General features: G+C 41.3%; 2 protein-coding genes across 3 annotated transcripts; both read right to left on the reverse strand.

The window, feature by feature from the left end:
• Window positions 1-5451: 5451 nt before the first annotated feature.
• On the reverse strand, window positions 5452-11325 carry pdrg1 (p53 and DNA-damage regulated 1). The gene is made up of 5 exons (XM_085776571.1): window positions 11174-11325; window positions 9486-9561; window positions 9173-9247; window positions 6495-6575; window positions 5452-5681 (listed from the first exon to the last, which is right to left on the reverse strand). Exons 1-5 carry the CDS (start codon window positions 11255-11257, stop codon window positions 5599-5601), a joined length of 399 nt encoding a protein of 132 aa, XP_085632697.1. The 5' UTR covers window positions 11258-11325; the 3' UTR covers window positions 5452-5598.
• A 554-nt stretch (window positions 11326-11879) lies between these two features.
• Window positions 11880-15999, reverse strand: LOC146987393 (uncharacterized). 2 transcript variants are annotated; one of them, XM_085776564.1, is made up of 4 exons: window positions 15821-15999; window positions 15399-15480; window positions 14863-14930; window positions 11880-14189 (listed from the first exon to the last, which is right to left on the reverse strand). In XM_085776564.1, the coding sequence occupies exons 1-4, from the start codon at window positions 15937-15939 to the stop codon at window positions 12845-12847; spliced, it is 1614 nt and encodes a 537-aa protein (XP_085632690.1). In that variant the 5' UTR covers window positions 15940-15999; the 3' UTR covers window positions 11880-12844. The 2 variants fall into 2 exon arrangements, with proteins under 2 accessions (XP_085632690.1, XP_085632689.1); XM_085776563.1 differs by having other exon boundaries at window positions 15399-15483; window positions 15821-15990.
• Between the last annotated feature and the right edge of the window lie 398 nt (window positions 16000-16397).

Here is a 16397-nt window from a genome sequence, read left to right on the forward strand (position 1 = left end):
ACCACTCAATATCTTGTTTTGACAAATGGAAAGGATTGCAAATGTCACACCTTGTTTACTGCCTAATGTCTAGTAATGAGGTGAGCGGCAGAGGCAGGGCTGGCTTCTCTTCCCAACCTTACTGGAAGAATCAGTTCAACAGCTTTATTACTCTGACATTTTGACAATATGAGTAACACGACTTAGGTGAAGACAATTATGTGTTTAATAGAGGCTTGTAAAGTCAGTTGCTGAACAAATCTGACGTGAGTGTGAACTTAACCACCGCTGCTGGAACTGGCTTTGATCGTTTTATAGAGATGTGGGGAGTATTTTTCCAGGGTTGTGTGTTCATACGGCATCTGAATCCACCTGCAGTAATTGTGATGATTGTATGTTTATGTATCTATGTAATTTTATTGGCTCTAAAGCTTAACGTTTACTGCTTATCGATGCAAATAACAGTTGCTTTTTTTTCTGCAACCACAAATTTCCCAAATGTTAATCCTGTGTTTTAGATCCCTAATGCTGAGAACACCTACAAATATAGTACACAGATAATTTTTACTTTGTAGAAATTATGTCATTTCAAAGTAAAAGCACAGAAGCACTATCAAGTATTTACTGTAACTCCTTACTTCATTATAAATTCTGATGCACCAATGTGTATACTGCATTTTACAGCCTATCTGTTTAAATACTTTATATACAGAGGTGACTCGTTAAATTAGAAATGTGAGATGGTGTCACTGGAAATTGGGTGGCTGCATGATTGATTTTACACACCCGTTAGCAATGAATCTAGCTGCTAATTGCAATGGTATGTCTAGATATATTACTTCTGTGTATTTTCAGCTTTTGCTTTTATGTTGCATGACATCCAGCTCAACATAATGAGATGGTTGGAATTTTGTGCTGCAGTGAAACAACAAATCCATTTAAAAAAAAAGACCCCATCTCAACTGCAAAATGTCTCTCCACATATTATTCTTCTTACTGGGCTATTAATCACAGAGGCTGCTCCTCCTCTTGAGGTCCATATGTGGGTTTGTCTCACAGGACAGTTCACAGCCCATGTCTAAAGAGGGGAAATGAAAACCAGGGAAAGGCAACTTTAGCTGAGCTCTTTCAGCATAAAAACCTCTGTCGCTGTCCCTAAGGATATGGTTGCTTTACAGGGATTGCAGACATCAGCGAGCATTAACTGCCCCTTCATCAGACATACCAGTAGAGCCACATACCAAACACAGCTGGGAGAAGGGGTTTACGATTACAAAGTTGGAATTATGATCACCACGAGGCAGTTAAAAAGTTACATCGTCAAAACAACACCCACACATCAATGTATATGTGGCACAACTGGAAATGGAGGAGAAGGCTGAAAATATAGTGTGTGCTGCACAAAACTGGGACAAATAAGATAACAGATAGACTTCATTAAAATATATATATATATATATATATATATATATATATATATATATATACAGTACAGGTCAAAAGTTTGGACACACTCAATGCATTTCCTTTATTTTCATGACTATTTACATTGTAGATTCTCACTGAAATTCCACTAATGAACCCTGACAAGGCTTCACCACCTGTGAAGTGAAAACCATTTTCAGGTCAGGTTCACCTCTTGAAGCTCATCAAGAGAATTAAATGCCAAGAGTGTGCAAAGCAGTAATCAGAGCAAAGGGGGGCTACTTTGAAGAAACTAGAATTGGTGGGGGCAGAGATAGAGGAGGAGGAGGAAGAAGGAGAGGAAGAAGAAAAGAAGAAAGAGAAGACAAAGAAGAAAAGACATGTTTTCAGTTATTTCACACTTTTTTGTTAATTCCACATGTTCATTCATAGTTTTGGTGCCTTCAGTGAGAATAAAGGAAACACACTGAATGAGAAGGTGTGTCCAAACTTTTGGCCTGTACTGTATATGTATATATATATATATGGCTGTAGCAAATGTAATTGGTTGGTGTCGACCACTGTGGGTAATTGTGAGTCTTACTGCTGAATCATTTACATTGTCACACATACAGTATTGCTGCTGTATTACTGACTCTTACATTACCTACACACAACTTGTATTCCCCATAGAGAACGTGCACGCCAGCATGTTGAAACATGACAACTCACTAGAGTCAGCAACAGACAGTATCAGCATCCGTGCAACTGTCTCGTCAGGAAGTGTTGAAACAAACACCTTTCATCATTCAAATATAGCTTGATCAATGTGTCAGAGGGCCACAGCCAGGCCAGAGTTATGCAGCAGACTGTTGCTCAACACAACGCTGACCAGTGGTAGAAATATCATCAGTCAGGCACTCAGTCAGTGTGTGAGTGTGTTTGTGTGTGCCTCACTCAGTATGTATCCGTTTAACAAGATTTACATTTCTGTGCTTCCTGTGGATGTACTTTTTCTTCTGCTATGTTCATAAGAACAAATCTTAAAATATAAAAGCAGATTCAATCCAAACATGAGAATGAGACTCTGAGGGGCATTTGAGATTATGGGGCTGGATCAACAGCCAAAAAAATAATTAAATAGGTTTGATAATGGAAAGTTGAAAAATGTATTACAGTGACTGATTATTGAAGGCAACTGGGGAACTGTTTCCAGAGAGAGACTTCATTTTAGACTTTTTGTACTGACGTTTACTTTTTTCAATACCAGTGTGAGTATGACAGGCCACTATTGTGTTGTTTTAGTATGGTAACTGATTAGAGCAGTAGTCCTTATGGTGTTGATCTTGCTAATATTAGCTCTTTAGACATCCAGTAAACCATACCCAGTTATTTAAGCAAGATATATTATTTAAGTCTGTGTTCACTCTCACCTCCCTTCCGTTCTTTTTTGGTCTGATCCAACATGGGAAAAAACATATAGCCTAGCTTGCTTTTTAGGTGTTAAATTCCACACTGTCACAGTCAGTTCATTGGATCACTCTCAGCTCCAACGATTGAATCCGATCAAGCAGATGTCAACTGCTGCTACTTTCCAGCTCAAAACACGCAAAACATAAGGATTAAGAGTAATAAGCGTATACTGACATTACTAAACTTGATGGACACCATCAAAAAAGCAAGTCATATAGCTCTGTAGTAAATCATACTGTATGTAAATAAGCCTCTCACTTTACACCATCTCACTAACTCAAGTGAACCGTCAGCTAAATCGGTCTCTAATTGTTTCCTCGTGGTTGGAGTTTTTAATTTACATCTGCAGCTCTGCAACAGTTTATAATCTGAGGTTTCATAAGCAGCCAATAAATTACACTTAATGACATGTGACATTAAGATGACATGGGAGTGATGGCTAAATGACCCAATTTCTGCAAAAAGCCATTAATCATTTAAATTAAACACATCAAGAAAAATTGGAAACATCCCCATGTTTTGTTTACTGTCAGTAAAGTTCCTTCACAAAGAGTGACAGCTGTTGGATGTGTTAATAATACATCTTCTTAATCCGACTATTTCTGGCGCGCACACACACGTGTCTGAGCATCAGACTGTAATTAATGTGTTAATGTAGCTAAGACACAATTAGAAGCATATATCAGGCCTGTCACTGTCAGAGCCACATCTTTACCTCTTGTTGTCTCAGGGAGGCGGACAACATCACTGAATAATCAGTCACTTTATAACCACCTTGATTTATAGTTTCCCAGGGGGAAGACAAATCCAGTCCAGTGTGAGTAAGTCATCTTCTTAACATAGCACCGTATACCACGTCCTGTTTGGAATAATTATCTAGCATTTGAGACGATCAGCAGGTTCCCATCCTTTGACTCATAAATTCATCACTCAGGGCTGGTTCCAGGTCTGAGAGTGGTGGCACGCAACCAAAGTCTGAGACTGAACCAAAACTGCAACCACCACCACCTCCTCACACACACAAACAACCTACAAACATACCTGCACTGTGACTGTTGAGTGTCCCTGCCTCTCCCACTCTCTCATCGCCTCAGGCTGTTCATGTCTTCTCATGCTCAGTGGCATGACAGACTGAGGGCTGACACAATAAGACACCTACATGCAGGTGACTGTCCTTCGTGAGAGCGCGACAGTTGTTTATCACCCAGATTGCGACTTGGGAAGCGTGGTATGTCTCATTAGAAGAAAAAAAGATTACACAGAGACAACAAAAACAAAGACTGAAGCTTAATGGCTGAAAGGAAAAACGCAACTGAGCCAAAAATGATTGAGATATAAATACATTTACTCAAAGATTGGATTGGTTTATATAAAACACAGAAATGAAAAATAATTATCACACAAAGAAAACATGGCTTCTTACGCAATACTTGTGTACTACAATTAAATAAGCTTCACTACATTGATGATTTGCTAAAAATGTAGGATTTGACTGAATTTCAAACTACACCTGTGTGTGTATCATAGTTCAAGTTTATTATAGAGCAGTTGTAAGGCCATGGGGGCAGATGGTGGATCAAGGCTCTACTCTACTGCCCTCTTGTGACCATTAACCAAACAGTGGCACTAACCAGATTTTTCATTCGACCCCAAACTGATGCTATTCAGTCCGACTGTTCATAAAGCAATGGGCATTTTAACAGAATGAATTCAGAATTGTTGGCCGCAACTATGAAAATAAAAGCTATGTAGTAAGAAAATGAAGTTCTACTGTCAAGGCCAGTGAAACTAAACTGTGTAATGAAACATAGACTCTGAAATAACACCAGGCGACCACGGCTGCTGGTTAGACGTCGTACATGGTTTATCAAGATGTGCAGTATTTATTTGTCTGCTAAAGATCTGTTGTTTGTTTTATTAGAGGATGTCAACTATATGGATATAGTCTACTTGCCAGCCCATAGGGCCCCATTGTGAACCCGGAAATGTTGAGTACCCCAAAGTTTTATGTTAGAAATATATAGTATGGGTCCCCAGTATTCAGAAACTGCCGGATGCTAACTTATATATATTGGGCAATTAGCACAATTTACATAATTAGCATAAATTACCATAGTTTCCTATATGGGCAATATTTCCGCAAAATTGACTTGGCTGATCTGGGCAATATTGGAGTGGTTTTAGGGGTTATTGATGATGCTGAATCCATTTCTGACATTTTCAAAATTCAAAATGGCTGTCTAAACCGGTAGTGACCAGATTTAAACCGCCAGTGGGCCAATTTTGATGGATTTCAATCTGGTCCCTTCCGGTTTAGACAGCCATTTTGAATTTTGAAAATGTCAGAAATGGATTCAGCATCATCAATAACCCCTAAAACCACTCCAATATTGCCCAGATCAGCCAAGTCAATTTTGCTGAAATATTGCCCATATAGGAAACTATGGTAATTTATGCTAATTATGTCAATTGTGCTAATTGCCCAATATATATAAGTTAGCATCCGGCAGTTTCTGAATACTGGAGACCCATACTATATATTTCTAACATAAAACATTGGGGTACTCAACATTTCCGGGTACTCATTTTTGGCAAGTAGACTAATAGCGCGGTTCGCTCTGTATGTAAAGTTCCTGCCATCACATCATACAGAGTGTCATAGTACGCACATCATCGCACATCATAGTCCTGTCCAGTAGCAGCCAGGTGAAGCTCTCAGGCAATTTGTTAACAAAGGTGTTGTCATCTCTTTATAATGCTGTTCAGAGCTTTGACTTCATCACTGGACAGAGGGGAAATGTTGTAGCCTCTCAGCTCAGGTTTACCTGCAAATAAACAGAAAGATCCTTGAGGTTCATTTCACTTTTGTGGGGTGATTTTGGTTCTTGCAGAGTCAGCATTAAAGGGATAGTAGCATTTTTTTTAAGTGGGGTTGTATGATCTACAAATAGCCCCTAAGTACTTTAATTGCAGTAGAAGACTCTCTGCACTCCTCCCGTTAGCAACGCCAGCCCATAATAGCCCTGCCCAGAGATTTACAACATACAGTGTTGTGAACAGACCCAAAGAAACGGCCTATTTTTGCGGCCTAAAAGAGGTTTTACCTGAAAAAAAATACACAGTTCCATTGTTCACTATATTATAATTTTTTCCAGCCCTTCAAAGTGCAGGAAAAACGCAGTTTTTATTTGGACCTAACCAACTCACGTATCCCTCCGGCCCAGGGTTAGCGCCCACCGATCAGCAGTTGGTTAGGTCCAAATAAAAACTGTGTTTTTCCTGCACTTTGAGGGGCTGGAAAAAATTATATTATAGCGAACAATGGAACTGTCTTTTTTTTTCAGGTAAAACCTCTTTTAGGCCACGAAAATAGGCAGTTTCTTTGGGTCCATTCACAACAATGTATGTTGTAAATCTCTGGGCAGGGCTATTATGGGCTGGCGTTGCGAGAGGAGTGCAGAGAGTCTTCTACTGCAATTAAAGTACTTAGGGGCTATTTGTAGATCATACAACCCCACTTTAAAAAAATGCTACTATCCCTTTAATATCTGACTTGTGTCTGACCAATAAGGCAGCAAAATGTCAAACTATTAGTTTGTCGCACATGGGAACCTGAACAGACAAAATGCTCTTCATACCTTGGATCTCGTTTAGATGATTGACTTTTGCTTTCAGTCCTTTGCGAAGTTCATTTATCTCCTTGTCTAGCTGTTCCTGGTCTGTGGACGAACAGAGCCCGAAACATTTAGCAACGATATACAAAATGTACGCAGAAAGGTGTTGCAGATTTTGAAGTGAAAAGAAGAAGATACAACCTCTGTGGCCAGCAGTGAGTCTTTTTTTCAAATCTTTCAAAGCTCTCAGGAGTCTGTTGAGACCAAAGGTGGTGCCCTCCCTCCATACCGCAAAGCTTCCAGAGTATGACGCACTCCCTCTCTTTAAACTTTGCAGTAACACACAACAACTAGCGACTTCTCTAAGCAACTGACTGAGGCTCTGGAAAATTGATGTCTTCTTTCAAACAAGCTTCAGATTCAGAGTGTCTTAACACACCTTGCTGGGTTTGGCTGCACGCCGGCCTCCTCTTCATCTATACTGTTGTTAGAAGTAAAGCATGAAATGACCAAAAATATAATTTGATAAAATATGAGCTCTTTGGCCGCAACACACAGCCATCTGTTGAACATGGGGTTGGAAATATTATGATTTGTGTCTCTGTGGCAGCCGGTGCCAGAGGAAACACTGTACAGATAGAGGGAAGAATGTGTTCCACTGAATATCAAGAGACTAAAACTGAAAAGAAGTCAACTTCTGCAGCAGGACGATGATCCAAAACAGACCTTCAAATCCACCATGAACCACTTCAAGAAACACAAGCTTTTGAAGCTGCCTCCACAGTCCTCTGACTTCCACATCATCGATGATCTAAGGGTGGACGTTTAACATGCCGTGTTTGTACGACGGCCAGCACATTCAGCATGTGCACACTCTGTTTAACGCATTCTGCACATCTCTGTATGCTGCCCACCTGTGGTGTCGGCACAAGAAAAGCAGCATGCAGAGACTCACTGTGGAATACAATGACTGTATGAGGTTGCTGCTTAAAGGGATAGTTCAACATTTTGGCAAATTGGCCCATTGCCATAATCCCTATAGTCATAGCAGTAGGTTTGTTACCTTTAATTGTCGGTGCAAGCTATTTTTAGAACGGCGGAGCAGGTACGGAGGCTCACAGGATTTCTTGTTTTCCCTCATCAAACTCATCAAATACACAATCCAACAACTCCAAAACGCTGTTGTGGACAAGTTGTGACCTGCACATTCACCACGCTATGAGATAATAACGTAACGTTACGAGATGGAGTTGTTTTCGAGGCAAATGCAGAGACTGCTTGCCGAAAAACTGCCCCTGATGGGAACACGCATCAGCGGTTTTGCATGAATTTACCTCGAAAACAACTCAGTTGCATTGTGTATTTGATGAGTTTGATGAGGGAAACCAAGAAATCCCATTAGCCTCCGTAGCGTAGCTCTGAGCAGCTCGCGGCTCTTCTCCGCCGTTCTAAAAATACCTTGCACCATCAATTAAAGGTAACGAACCTACTCCTTATGGCAATGGGCCAATTTGCCAAAATGTTGAACTATCTCTTTAAGGCTCCAAGAAGCTGTAGAGTCATATGTTTGCAAGTGTTTGGTTTGTTGAGGTCCGTACCTGTGCTGCTGTGATACAGAATCTGATGTATAGTTTAGATTCATATGTAGAGTAACCAACTCATCAAATTGTATTATTTCATGCGTAATCAATCCTGCACTCAGCTCAGTCAAGTTCACAGCAACGATGTGGAACCACTGGCGTTCATGTCTGTACACTTATGCGTGATTGTTATATTTCATGTACATCACCGTTGTTTTTCTCTTTTTTATGTATTGTTGTTGTTGTGTATGTTCTTTGTTTTTAACGCTTTAGGAGCAATGGACCTCTCATTGAGAAGTACCTTTAATAAAATATGAATTGAATTGAATTACCTCAGAGTTTGGATGAACATTTCTAAATCAAGACCAAAACTAGAATCACCACTTCTAGTCGTTGTTTGTCTCGACCATCAACCAGCCAGGTTGCCGGTATAAATGGTCACAGAGGTGACAGCAAGTCAGAGTAAAGACATTCCTGCTATATTGCATTTGTAACTGTAAATGTAAACTTTGTACATTGAACTTTTACCTCGCCAAAAAGCTTATCAAATCTTATCACTTTATCTTTGAGCCTAAATGAGGGTTTGGGCTCAAATCTAAACAAATTTCCTCAACGAAGTCTTGAGATACAACATTAAAGAGGCCTTTGCATGAAATTTGACCAGCAGAATCTAATTAGTTCTTTCTTGAGTCCAAGTGAATTTAAAGTCCAGCCAAGGCATTACTAGGATATCGTGTCCACCAGAACAAGACAGATGGACGCATTGACAACCCGAAAACAATATGCTTCCATCTCTGGCTCTCATCTGTAAGCAATAAAAAGTGTTTGCAAGCTACAAAGAACTGGGGGTGCAAAGTACTGACTTAATAGGGTGTCCATTGTCCAAACTAATTCCAGTGCCACAATAAGGCTTTCATTTTTTCCCTTTTTTTTTTTTAGTTTGGAGTATTTTGTTAAGGTTTGTGGTTCTATTTACTTCTTTTCACTTCAAAGATCAAAAACACATGAAATTTAGCTGGAGTGCCCACATGTTTGCATCAACACAACACAACACAACACAACACAACAGTTTAATAGCGGGAATCTACCAAATAGATTTAGATATAAAGTGGTCATTCTTACCTCTCTGAATCATCTCTTTTGTTTTTGATTTGGGAAATTTGATGAACATGTTTCCAAAGCAAACCTTCACTTTCTCTGCAAATGACAGTGGTGGTCAGTCTCATGCCATGTACAGTGTATCTACAATCAGTGTTACAAATACATATCAACTTATTAACCAGTCATTTCCACTGTAAAAGTACTGTAATAGCTGTAAACACAACCTGATGGATTCGATGATTGTCTGTTCACAACTTGATTCAAAGAGAACACACCGACGAGCTTTTACATCTCAGTGTCAGCAGCATCCTGTGATGAAGCGTCGCTCGCTCACCTGTATCTGACAGTTCTGTTTTCAGTGCGTTCAGCGCCTCTCTGTTCCTGTTCCTCTTCGAGTCCAGGTCCACGATCTCAAAACAGCAGAGAACACAATTAGTACTCAACTTACACAACTCTGGAGGTGAGGTTATGTGGCATGATCATTTTTCACAAGTAGTTTTATTTTGTTGGAGTAGAATATCATAGGCCTACAGTGTTTCTGTGGGTAAATGTATCATTATGTAACAGCCTGGTGCCCGTTACTGTTGTAGGCTACATCATGTAATATACTGAGTAACGATTGATATACAGATATGGTCTCTGTGAAAAACACTGTGACGTGCATGTCAGCACCTACAAGTGTTTTGGACTTGTAGGTTAACCTCTTCTTGTAGAGGCGTAATCAGACTCGGACTACCATGGGCACTGGGATTAGATAGGCAACATTTAAATATCCTTTGACTAAAAAAACTATTACAAATGGCTTAATGCATATATTGCGGTTTTACCTGTTAATGCTCACAATTTTATATTGTCATCAAACAGCTGTGATTAAATGCAGCTTGTCTTTATGATCTCTGACAGTTCACTTTACTAGTCTATTTGCTTCATCTCTTCTCTGTAGAGCACCATTTAAAGCAGAAGTAAGCGATCTGGTAGTTTTGGCTAACTTTCTGTCAGCCGATGGAGTTAGCAGTCCCCGCCCTCGTCCCTATGTCACCACATTCACACGCATCCCTTGGCTGTACACACACAGAGGACCGCCCCTTTATGCCATTCTCTCTCCTCATTGGATAAAGGTTGTAGGATACAAGGAAAGTTTTCTCCTCGGCTCAGAGCAGAGCAGAGTGACTGACAGACCCGTGTTTCAGACCAAACACTCTATATAAGTGATTGCTGTCGGAAGATATAACTATTTAAGACTCATATTAACACAAACATTCCGCTTACTTCTGCTTTAACTATTCTCTTAAAAAGGACAACTTTACTCTCACGCGAGACTTCGCGATACTTTGTATTAGCTCTCCGTTTGGCTTGCTTGAAGTAAAAGAAAAACCTCGGTGTATGTTTGAATAGCCACCCGACGCTGGCTGTGGGGGAAAATGCGGTTTTGGGGGATGTAAACAGCCTTATAAACGGAAATGCTGTCCGCTCCCATTCATCGCTGCCGTGGCGATGCGGGGACAGACACACAACTACTGCAAAACAGGAGCAATTAAAAAGAAAATCTTCAGAATCCAGGTTGAATTTGCCCGGAATTGTCCTTTAAGTTGCTTTGCGTACAGTTTGATGAATTCAATTATGGATATATTTAAATTCTTTCACCATCTAATCTGACTTATAGTCACGTTTGACGCCAAAGTTTCAGTTCAGACTTTTTCTCCTGACTCTGTTCAGTAGTAATAATAAAACAATGTTTACAGTAACTTAACGTTACTTCTTTGTGAGCTTAAATGCAATGGATTTTGCATCTCAGTAACAACACAGAGAGCAACCAAACCAATGTCCGGGCGCAGTTTGTTTTTATCTCAGAGAGTTTAGCCGCTAGCCAGTCAGTTAGCTCAGTTAGCTCCGTTAGCTCCGTTAGCTCAGTTAGCTCAGTTAGCTCCGTTAGCACCGGTGCTCTTTCTTCTCTTCTTGTCCAGTGACCGTGTGTGTTCTGCGTGTAACAAACAGCCTTTTGTCACCAAACGACAGTGTTACCTGCTGTTTAGTGGTGAGGACATCTTCGGCTGCCTCCTCAACTTCTACCAAATACTCCAACACACGCTGCGACTCCGCGTCCATGGTGGCTGTGTGTGTCGCTACAAAAATACGTCCGGTCTGAAACAACGACCGGGGGAAGCCGCGTAACAATAGTTCCCCACCCAGTGTCTGTAAAACACATGTAATGTCTCTGCGACCCCCTGAATCGCATAGTTTGTAAAATAAAATAAAATAAAATAAAAGACCAGCTATGTTTTTGTTTGTTTGTTTTCATGGGTTAGGGTCATAAAGGCCTAGTTGGAGAAATATTACAAGAAAAAGCTACAGTATTACAAGAGATAGCCTAATACGTTAAATTTTTTATTTTTTTCCCACTCAATTAATGTTTTCATTTATTTATAAAGCTCATTGTTTTATAAATATATCTAAATATTGTGATTTTTTTCCCCTTCTAATTTTTACAGGTAATAATCATGTTTCATTCCCCCCTATGTGTTTATTATTTTTCTAAAAAAAAAAAAGAAGAGCAAAAGTAAATACTCTGTTTACTTTTTTGTTTTAACCCTGTTACAGGTACAATTAATGATGATCAATTGATCAATATTAAGCCATAAAAGAGAAAAGAACAAGGTCAAAACCACAATTCTACTACACTTGGTGACCTAAAAAAAAAAGAAAGAAAGAAAAAGACATTACTCAAACATAACTTTCCAGTAACTTTAATGACTTTTTTTTTCTTCTTGTTGACAGACTAAACCAAGAATAACTGCTCCAGGATTCACATATTTGTGAAACTGGTGGTGAGGATTTTTTTTTTCATACAATAGGCTATAATGTATTGTGCTTACAAAGGCTTACTGGGTTGAGTTACTAACTAGGCTAAAACCTAGATATTTGCATTCTGCATTCATGCGTCTGCTGCTTTTAGCTCTTTATCTGTTTGCTTCTCTCCACCTCTCTGTGCTAACAATACAATATTTTAATACAGCTGAATTTACAATAAAGCTGTTCTCATTTACTTTTTTCTGTTTCTGTTGTCAGACAACAGAACAAGTTTAAAACAGTGACTGAAACATGGCCCATTAAGATACATGTTAAACTGCAGACCTCATATTATCAAACATTTGGCAGTATTTTGACTGTATTTACCTGTAAAATGATCACTCTGAGTGATATAAAGCTTATTCATATCAGCTGCCTTGTATAAAGAGGTGTGTCTGCAGAAGGAACACCTGACCTCCCAGTCGAAGGGTGAGGTTTGTCCAAAACGTCACTAGATGTGCGGTGCTATTTAAAAAAACAAGTTGATAATCTAGCGACAAAGGGCCTAAACCTGGCAGCACTGCTTGTTCGCACTAAAACATTTGGAAAGAGTAACGGCTAATGGTGCAAACTTTATCACTCAGTCCGTCAGTGACATTCATGTTTATAGAGCCAGCTCTGTTGCTCTCCAGCCAAAAAGATTATTTAGCCTGTATAAATATCCACATACACATAAAATTGCGTGTAAAAATCCACTGCAGGATTTATATATTTGACTTAAAAGCACTGGATTACAAATTACACTTGCTACACTTTTTGTCAATCAAATCAAACAAGAAAAATCATAATCAAATCTCAAAAACGCAGATTGTTGCCGTGGTAAACAGATTACATTTATATTACTACTCATGCTGAAACAAATTCAACCTGTTTTGGTTTGTTTGGTCTAATATCAAGAGAACAATTGGATCCATGTAGATTGTCCATTATAGCAGTGACAGCATCTGGTTTCACTTCTCCTTCCTTCAACTCTGCCATTTTCCTTCGCTCGCTTCCTCCTCTCCTGCACTCAGAACCACTCCGTCTTTTATCTGATCCATTTTGTTGTCTTTCTACTCCCGTTCTTCTCCTCTGCTCTGAACCACTTCTCCTCCGAAACCCCGCTGTCCTGTAATCCATCACATCCCCCCGTGCTCTGAGACAGTCCCTCTCGGCCCCGACGCTCACGTCCCTGCTGGCAGCGGCGGTGGTGTGAGGTTTGGCGTTAGCACCTTGACATGGGTTGCGGATGTTGCCTGAGGCCTGCATCCTCCGCAGGTGGCTGTTGGCCCTCACGGGGCTGCTGAACCTCTGAGCCTGGGACACCGTGCCCCTGTCCGAGGAGTGCACCCGACTCTCGCTGTAGCTTCTTTTGGGGAGCGACGCGGGCCCCCTGCGTTCCAGCATGGGACTCAGTCTGGACTGACGGGCGGAGCGGCAGCACGACGCGCTGCAGGTCGAGTGGCGGATGCGGTACAGGCAGCAGGCGCAGCTGGAGAGCAGGGTGTAGTGACTGGCCAGCGAGGAGAGGAAGGTGAGGGGGAAGGCACGCTGACACTGGAGGATACACTTCGGGGAGCTGAGGCGTGACGTTGCGGCTGCCGACGACCTTTGGCAGCTGGATATCGTAGTAGTATCCGAGGCGGCCGACTTCCCGGTCTCCTCCTGGACGGTCTGGATCTGGCGCCACTCCAGCTGCAAGAGTCTCTCCAGGTATCTTTCCAAAGCACCCACCGGCCTGGGCCGAGGTGCCCCCCCGAAGCTCTCCGTGTTGTAGAAGACGGACAGCTGACTGAGGCTCCAAGAGTTAAAAGGCGGAGGAAGGAAATCTGGGAAGTCGAAGCCTCCTCCGCGGCTCCGTCCTCTGGGTCTGTGGCTGTGAGCGGAGCGGTCTTCAGCTTCAACGACGTCCGGTCTCAGCTCGAGCTGCGGAGGAACCCGACCGGAAGATGACACAGGAAGTCTCTCCGACTCAGATAAGTCGGTGTCACTGTCTCCTTCCTCCGGTTTGGGCGAGTGTTTCTCCATCAGATCGGGGCTCGATTCAGACAGGCGGTGGCAGGGGAAGGCCGGCGCGTGTCTGCTCCCCCTGAACCGCGTGTGCTTCGGTTCTCTGTGGCCTGAACGCTGGGGAGCCGGCAGCACCTTCGGCTCCATCCTGTCCTCTGCAGGGGAACGTGGATGGGACTTTGACTCCAAGGTTCCCTGAGCACTGGAAAGAAAAACAAAGATTGTATTTTTCAAAACTGTGACGAAAACAAAGAAAATTGAAGACAGAACATGTAGTGTATTATCAACCTGAACTTTTTGCTTTAATATCATGCATTATGTTCTTCTGTCTTTCTTGGAACTGAAGGAAAGTGTAAGTGTAAGTAACAGTAATAGATGAGGCATGAGTGACCCATGTGAGAGGTACCCGAGGAGAATGTGTTTTTGTTGTTCACAGAGCCTTAAGCTGATGTTCAGCCTTGTCCGAAGCATGAACTCAAGGTCGTAAAATTATATATAGGTTAGATCCTGTCTTGTGTTTATGAACACAATACATGAACTGTGTATGTTAGACAGATACAGCTATTGTTTGGATTTACAGAATGCTTCCATTAATGTTGAACAGTTAATGCCTAATATGGAAAGTTACATCCTTATGTTGAGAGAAGGTGGAGTTCTGGAGTTAGAAAGTATATAAAGATTGTGGTTTTGAGCCATAGAGAGAGATCTCACATTGGCACCATGAGATGCTCCAAGATTCGACATTTTTGTACACTGATTCTTCTTCTTATTAATAAACTACTTTTTGAATGCAAGTGAAGACGTGTCGGCGGTGATCCCTTCTTTTCATCAACACATCAATATACCACAAACATCTACGAAAACATCTGTCTCACCTGTGTTGACATGTGTTAGGTTTGGTCACAGGGGTGTGAGGCTTGTGCTTTCTTCTTGGCTGAAGCCTCTGTGATCACAGAGAGACAGATACTGTGTGTTCAACTTATTACTAATACATGTGCATGATTTAAACATTAAAGAATCGGCTGGAGCTAATGATTAATATTTTAATCTCTGAACTCTTTAAAAATGTAGAAAATGCCACAGTTACCCAAAATTTTAAAAAGGTTTTGTTTTGTTCAGCCAATAATTCAGAACTATGGGCCAAAAATGAATACTTTACTTGGACATTTATGCATGCACATGTTTGTATGTATCTTAACTGTCATCAATTATCTCCTTTTGAGAGACAATTGATTCCTAGTTCCTGAACAGTTCTGCTTCTCACGTAATTCTTTCTCTTTTAAAAATAAAAAATACTTTCACTTTTGGTTTCTGTTCATTTTAAATATGGGATATTGGCTTATGAAAATAATCAAATAAAATTGAGTGATATGCACAAATAAGACTAAAGACTAAAAAAAACTGCACTTACTCTTTCATTATTATTTTCTTGGCTGGGGGGTGTGTGCTGTGGCTGCTGGGGTTTCCTTTGTGACTGCCTCCTTCCCATTTTGCTGCTTTAGGAAAAAGAAATAAATTCTGAATTAATCGCAACTACAGTACTGACCCACATAACGATAATGAGGAAACACTAATGAAACACGGACAAACAAATACAGAACCGCTCAGTGGTTTCAGAGATTAATGCATCTTCTGCAATTACACATAACGCCGCGCAAAATTATTGTACAGCGTTACATTACATTATAGAGATGATCAAAGTGCTGTGATAATTAAACAACAACGAACAACGAGCGTCTCTCCGCCGTCGAGTCACCGGAGGAGCTCCCGGTGCAGGCACCGGAGGAGCATCCCTGTTGCCTAGTGTGAGTCGGTCGGTCGGTCGGTCGGTACCTGGCCACATTAGGCCTGTTGTTGTTGCTCCACGACGCCTTCTTCCTCCATTCCCTCTCCCGGATGAAAACCCTCTCCAGACTCTGTGGCGGCACGCGCTCCTGCAGGACTGCGCCCATCCCAGCCAAAGACAGCAGCCCGGGCACCAATGGCACGAGCTGGTGGGCTGGTGGAGGAGCGATGGCACTGTGTGTGTGTGTGTGTGTGTGTGTGTGTGTGTGTGTGTGTGTGTGTGTGTGTGTGTGTGTGTGTGTGTGTGTGTGTGTGTGTGTGGAGGTGGAGGGGGTTGAAATCAACAACCCGCACTGGAAAAGGATAGGATGGTGTAGTGATGGTCGATTCACCTGATGTCCCGGCAGAGCGCAGTCCACCACATCCACACTGAAACAAACTACGTCCATTTATATAAGCTACACACAAAGGTTTAGAATTAAAAATAGATTATTTCCAATGATGGGATTTAGACGGGAGTGACACAAGGGGGCGCACTTTCTAGTTTTGGTGCAGTAAAATAGGTCACATAAGGAAAAGCTACTCAAAAATATCTGGTGTACAGACAAAAAAAACCCCTACTTCC

The sequence above is a fragment of the Trachurus japonicus genome, chromosome 5 (assembly GCF_045865225.1).
Source record: "Trachurus japonicus isolate A0001 chromosome 5, Traja_1.0".
In the NCBI taxonomy this organism is placed as follows: domain Eukaryota; kingdom Metazoa; phylum Chordata; class Actinopteri; order Carangiformes; family Carangidae; genus Trachurus; species Trachurus japonicus.

What these genes read in the sequence shown, in the direction of transcription:
- pdrg1 (XM_085776571.1), bottom strand. Translation starts at nt 11,257, where the DNA reads ATGGACGCGGAGTCGCAGCGTGTGTTGGAGTATTTGGTAGAAGTTGAG. An exon ending in AACAGAACTGTCAGATACAG is followed by an intron (nt 9,248 to 9,485) that starts GTGAGCGAGCGA and finishes TGTCATTTGCAG; the next exon opens with AGAAAGTGAAGGTTTGCTTT. An exon ending in AAAAGAGATGATTCAGAGAG is followed by an intron (nt 6,576 to 9,172) that starts GTAAGAATGACC and finishes GTTCGTCCACAG; the next exon opens with ACCAGGAACAGCTAGACAAG.
- LOC146987393 (XM_085776563.1), bottom strand. Translation starts at nt 15,939, where the DNA reads ATGGGCGCAGTCCTGCAGGAGCGCGTGCCGCCACAGAGTCTGGAGAGG. An exon ending in AACAGGCCTAATGTGGCCAG is followed by an intron (nt 15,484 to 15,820) that starts GTACCGACCGAC and finishes TTTTTCCTAAAG; the next exon opens with CAGCAAAATGGGAAGGAGGC. An exon ending in CCTAACACATGTCAACACAG is followed by an intron (nt 14,190 to 14,862) that starts GTGAGACAGATG and finishes TTTTCTTTCCAG; the next exon opens with TGCTCAGGGAACCTTGGAGT.